Source organism: Myotis davidii, unplaced genomic scaffold (genome assembly GCF_000327345.1).
Source record: "Myotis davidii unplaced genomic scaffold, ASM32734v1 scaffold290, whole genome shotgun sequence".
NCBI classification, from domain to species: domain Eukaryota; kingdom Metazoa; phylum Chordata; class Mammalia; order Chiroptera; family Vespertilionidae; genus Myotis; species Myotis davidii.
In genome coordinates, this window is record NW_006285049.1 from 2,309,758 (window position 1) to 2,316,118 (window position 6,361).

Below are 6,361 nucleotides of genomic sequence, written 5' to 3' on the forward strand. Positions count from 1 at the left end.
CGGGGCGTGAGGCGATCCCCGCCAGCACTGGGAGTCCCTGGGTGCCTGCCTGGACCTCCCTCGGCCCATCGCAGGTTCCGTGGGAGTGGCTGGGCCAGCAGGGGGGGGCAGAGGTGATGGGCGAAATGGAGAGGGAATTGACCCCCCTACAGCATCTCAGGGGCTCGCTGCACTTTTATTCATGCTTTTGAGTCCCCAGCAAAGCATTGCACTTGTTTTGTTTCTTGATGAGATAGACACATGTGATCAAACATGGGCACTGCCCGAAAGGAGCTTAAACTTAGTGTCTGGGTCTAGGCTGGGGGTTAGAAGACCTCTCTGCATTTGCAACCATCTCTTTCCCGAATCCCCTTTTTAATCACCTCCCTCCCGCATTCTGCTTCCCCTTCCCCCTCCTCCTTTAAGTTTTGAATCCCCTCTCACCCGTTGGTGACCTTGCGCCATCACCTACCTGTTTCTCATATCTGCTTTCACGTGTTTCCCCCCAGACCCCTCCAGCAGTCCTGCACCGCCTAACGATGAAGACAGGTTCTGGGAAAGGTCACGAGAAATGCATGTTAGGGGATGGGTGGTGTGTGGCAGTCAGTGCGCTCACACACGGTACAGCCGACTGCACACCTAGGCTGCATTGTACGGCGTGGTCCTAGGCTAGGAGCCTGCACAGCAGGTTACTGTATAAAACAACGTAGATTAAATCAGGCACGAGAGACAGTGAGGGCATGAAGAGACTGGGTAAACGAGATGGATGAGGCTGCTAGTGTAACACAGCAGACTTTTAAAAAATAGGTATAAAGCGTACACTCTATACCATAACGATAAAAAGTGTAGTAAATTATGAACCATTAATATAGTCTTTTATTATCGAGTATTATGTACTGTATAATTGTATGTGCTCTACTTTTTTTATATGACTGGCAACGCAGTAGGTTTGTTTGCACCAGCATCACCACAAACACACCAGTAATGCATGTGTTACAGGGGCACGATGTCACTAGGTGATGGACAATTTTCAGCTCCGCAATTATCTTATGGAACCATGGTTGTGTGTGGTGCCTTGTCAGCTCAAACGTGGTTATGTGGCACAGGAGCTATCTTACAATATCAAAGGCAGAGTCATGTTAATCTCCCGATGGTAATCTCATTTACTCAGCTCGCTCTATTTCTATTCTTATTAAAAATCCCATTAAAGCTCTCAATCTTTGTATGACTAAATATAGAGATTACATTTAAATCTTTAAAATTTTCTTTTCCCCATACAACCTCTGCCATTTGGCACTGCTAACCTATCCCACCTTGTTGAACTCTTGAAAATACTCACCTGTGATGGTGCTCTCCCAGGTTTTCCTCCCAGCTCCCTAGATGCTACTGCCTAGTACAGTGGGGCCTTGACTTATGAGTGTCCCGACGAACGAGTTTTTTGAGATACCAGCTGTCTCTCCACCGATTTTTTGCTTGGAGTTGACAGAGTTATTTGAGTTAACGAGCTCCTTAACAAGCTCGGTCTCCGAACGAATTAAACTCCTAAGTCAAGACCCCACTGTAGTTCTATATGGGCATCTCTTCCTGGGTTTGTTTAAATGCTAGTGTTCTCTAATCTCCTACCCCCACCCGTAGTCACAGTTTCCACCTTTATGCCAATGATGCCCACGTTTATAACTACCCTCTGTAAATACCTACCATGTCCTCCTGATGTCCCATAAGCACTCAAAATATCCCAAACTGATCTGTCTTCATTTGTCCTACAATCTTATCCTTTAAAAATTGTGATCCCTGACCCAGAATGTCACCACTAATCTTATCAGGCTCCCAAACAAGAAATCTAAGGCACTGATGGAGTCTTCTGCACTCTGCAGTTCCTCAGTCTAATCAGCCACCATTTATTTTACCACCTTAATACTTTTACGTAGCTTTCTGGCATTTTAAGATCTGTTTCATTTCCACCTCCTCTTCCATGGGAGAGTCCTTCATAGTCCCTCACTGTGTTTGCTCACTCCTTCATGTAAATCACTTGGATGGCCTCTTGAAACTCCGCTGAAGTTGCAGCATCTGGTCGACTCTTCTTGAACCTACCATCCTACCATCTGATTTATGCCTGTCCTTTGTGGTCAGTCCCATAGCATTTATGTTTATCTCTAGCACAATGCCTCCCAACCAGGGGTGATTATGCCTCTCAGGGAGACATTTCTGATTGTCACAGTCTAGCGGGGAGGTGGTAATACGGGCACCTGCTCGGTAGAGGCCAGGGATGTTGCCAGCCATCCTACAATGCACAGGACAGTCCTCCCCTCCAATGAAGAATGGTTTGGCCCACGATGTCAATAGTCCCAAGGTTGAGAAACCTGCCTAACATAATATTTTGTTACTTAGTATTTGATTTGTTTTCTTTTCCACTAGACAAGGGACTTTGTCTTATTTTTTATTCCTTCAATCTTGATACAGGACCTATCACACAGCAGAAGGTCAATAAATATTGAAAGAAAAAGGAGGAAAGGAGTTAATTAGGATAAATTTATTAACCCTAGAGATGAGCAACAATCTGCTGCCATGGGTACTTGCTAATTTCAGTGATTCCTTCCCGATTGCCTTTCAAAGTTTGGGAATATCCAAACTTGTTTTTTTTAAAATATATATTTTATTGATTTTTTTACAGAGAGGAAGGGAGAGGGATAGAGAGTTAGAAACATCGATGAGAGAGAAACATCAATCAGCTGCCTCCTGCACACTCCCTACTGGGGATGTGCCCGAAACCAAGGTACATGCCCTTGACTGGAATCAAACCTGGGACCCTTGAGTCCGCAGGCTGACACTCTATCCACTGAGCCAAACCGGTTAGGGCTTAATTTTTTGTTAATTTAGCAAATGTTGATTGACCTATTTCAAAAATAATTTACTGATATTTTCTTTGTTCAGTATCACTTTAGGCTTTCTTCTATCCATATATCTTGGCCATTTATGACAAGGTAAAAAGCAGTTAATTAGCTAGGTTTCAAAAAAATAAAGCCCTAGCCGGCTTGACTCAGTGGATAGAGCGTCAGCCTTCAAACTGAAGGGTCCCAGGTTCGATTCCGGCAAAGGGCACATGCCTGGGTTGCGGGCTCAATCCCCAGTAGGGGGTGTGCAAGAGGCAGCCAATCAATGATTCTCTCTCATCATTGATGTTTCTATCTCTCTCTCCTTCTTCTTTCCTCTCTGAAATCAATAAAGAAATATATTTAAAAAATAAAATAAAACAAGTAAATAATTCAATTTAATTCTTATTAGAGGTTGGTTGTTCAAAACTCTGCAGGCCATAATGACTTCAACTAATAAAGCAATTGAATTACAACTACAAGTAAAACAAAATGCAGAAGAATTACAAGACTTTATGAAGGATTTAGAAAACTGGGAAGAAGATATTAAACAAAAGGATATGGAACTAAGAAGACAGAATGGTGTCCCTGAAGAGGTAAATTTCTTAATTAAATTTCTACTTCAGAATCCAGCAGAACTATTTACTTTAAAATAAAGCCCCTTTTAAAATGGTTTGTGAAACTATTGAAATAGAAGTGATTTGCTTCCTGTCAATATTTTGGAAAATTCTGCTTTTAAAGTCTTTGTAATAATATTAACTATAGTAAGACATTTTTAAGGCTTAGTGAGAGAAAGATCATATGATAATTCTTAACACATTGTATGCGGGAAACGTATTTATACGTTTTACGTTGACTGGTAGTAGAGTGCGGGACACGTATTAATACGTTTTTTATAGACTAGCAGTAGAATGCGGGTAACGTATAAATATGTTTATTTTTATACTTTTTTATTGCTCTAAAGGGATGCTAACATGCAGATATACGAATTCCAAAGGACAAAATTTGGGTCTCTAACACATACAATGGTGAATTATGTATGTACTTCCAGGTATAATGGTAATCTATTCAACTGCGTAGAGTCATCCCTTCACACAATTCTCTGCCTCGCCACGCATTCAGTGCGATTCTAAGAAAAATAATTCAGTATATATTTTATAGTAAATCACAAAAAGTTTCATTGAAAAAAATATGTAGAACTAAAGTTATCGTAATTTTACTGAACGTTGCCATTTGCGCAAAAAATTAGCAAAAATGGCCCACGCCACCTGTTAGCGCGTGATAAAAACTACCCGCAAACAATGTGTTAAAGTAAATGAATAGCAGTATGGCTGGTGTGGCTCAGTTGGTTGAATGTCGTCCCATGCACCAGGAGGTCACTGATGATCTATGTTTCTTTCATTGATGTTTCCAGCTCTCCCTCTACGTTCCTCTCTAAAATCAATAAAAACATAGTTTTAAAAAGTAAATGAATAGCAGTATGGCTGGTGTGAGTATATATATCATGTATATCATATGTAATTTTGTAATGACACTAACATACACTATTGTCATAAAAAATGTAGATACTACCTAGGTTTAATCAAATGTTTCTCTAAAGACTGCCTTTTTTTATATTAGATGTAATGATGTGGAGGCAGTTCAATTTACCATTGTATTACTGCTAATTAATTGTACTGAGGCTGAAAATAAGGTAGGTTTTGAAGTTTGAATTTAGGATTACAAATTAAGTGTATAATTAAAATTTCTGGGCAATACTTTTCTTGTGACTGAACAATGTTTAACATTTGTCAAAGGATGAATTAAACTTTTCAAGCATAAATTATCATTATAAGTGAAGGTGGTAAGTTGGTATTTTTAAGCACTTGAAAATTAAATTTAAAAATACTTTTTACATGAAATATAATTTAGTGAGAATTTTAAACATCACTAGTTATACAAAAAATTAGTAATAGAGTGGTGCTCAAAACGTGTATTTTTTTCCTCCCTAGAATTTACCTCCAATTCGAAATAGGAATTTTAGGAAAAAGAAGAAAAGTAAAGCAAAAGAGTCTTCTAAGAAAACCAAAGATGAGAACACAAAAAACAGGATAAAGTCTTATGATTATGAGGCATGGGCAAAACTTGATGTGGTAAGTTAATCTAATTATGTGTTTCTTAGTATTTGAGTAAAATTTCATGGCATTAGCTGAGAGTCATGGATTAAATGAAAAATAATGTTGAATTCTTACAACGTGTTTCTTTCTCTTATAGACATTTTATGTGGAATAAAAATAGCACATAGAGGTACAGTGTACTTTTCACTCAGTTTTCCCCAATGGTTACATCTTAATTATAGTATAGTATCAAAACCAGGAAATTAACATTGGTACAATGTATGTATAGTTCTGTGCCATTTTATCACATGTGTAGATTTGGGTAACCACCATTGCAATAAAGACACAGAAATATTGCATTACCACAAAGATCTTGTTTGTGTTACCCATTTATAGTTGCACCCTCTTCCCTTCTCCCACCATCTCTAATCCCTAAACAACTTGAATTCTAAGGTAGTAATACACCAGAAAAGAAGACTCTGTCAATACCTTTTTTATAGACAGAAGGACCTATTGAATACTGGCTAAAAGAGAATGCCTTTGTGTCTAGTCTTAGGGCTCGGGCTGTATGACAATAAAAACAGGTCTGCTTTGATCCCAGGAAGGTGAGAGACCACGAATAGCAAAAGTGTAGTGTGTGCTTCCTGTCTCCCAACAGATACGCAGTGTAACTGGAGAACCAGTATTCCTTCTCAGAATCCTCTACCCAGTGCTCCAAGCAGCCACTGTCATGTCAGGGAACCTGTGAAAGGAAACCTGTTGGCCAGCCTATTTTAGAGTCTGACCCATCTTAAGGGTTGATTTGGAATATACATTCCCTTTTAGTCTTTTAAAAAGTGTTTATTATGGCCTGGCTGGCGTGGCTCAGTGGTTGAGAGTCGACCTATGAACCAGGAGGTCACGGTTTGATTCCTGGTCAGGGCACATGCCCGGGTTGTGGGCTCAATCCCTAGTGTGGGGCGTGCAGGAGGCAGCCAATCAATGATTCTCATCATTGATGTTTCTCTCTCTCCCACTTCCATTCTCTCTGAAATTAAGAAAAATATATTTAGAAAAAAAGTGTTTATTATGTAATGTTTGATTTGTACAAAAGAGCAGGTAGAGATACATGTTCTAAATCATAATAAAATAAATACAGGCTGGGACAAAAGTAGGTTTCCAGTTGTTTGTATCTAATCTAATAATAGACAAACATGGTAATTGACTGTACCCTCGCTATGCCTCCCATAGGCTAATCAGGGCAATATGCAAATTAATCGCCAACAAAGATGGCGGTTAATTTGCATACGTAGGCGCAATGCTGGGAGGCGAAAGGGAAAGGACCGAAGAAGCTGCCTGCCGCTGATGGTGATCCGAAACCCAGGTGGCAGGCAAGAGCTGGGGGGCAGGGCACAGGCGGCCCCCAGGGCCGCCCTT

At 40.1% G+C, this 6,361-nt stretch overlaps 1 protein-coding gene across 2 annotated transcripts in view; it reads left to right on the plus strand.

The window, feature by feature from the left end:
- Nucleotides 1-3,254: 3,254 nt before the first annotated feature.
- Nucleotides 3,255-6,361, plus strand: part of RPAP3 (RNA polymerase II associated protein 3) — a 35,239-nt gene continuing 32,132 nt past the window's right edge. Inside the window, exons 1-2 of one of the 2 annotated variants that reach the window (XM_015558606.1) lie at nucleotides 3,255-3,445; nucleotides 4,841-4,981. In XM_015558606.1, the coding sequence (XP_015414092.1) occupies nucleotides 3,293-3,445; nucleotides 4,841-4,981 (294 nt within the window). In that variant the 5' untranslated portion in view covers nucleotides 3,255-3,292. The remainder of the gene's footprint in view (nucleotides 3,446-4,840; nucleotides 4,982-6,361) is intronic. The other variant, XM_006755512.2, reaches the window with a different exon arrangement.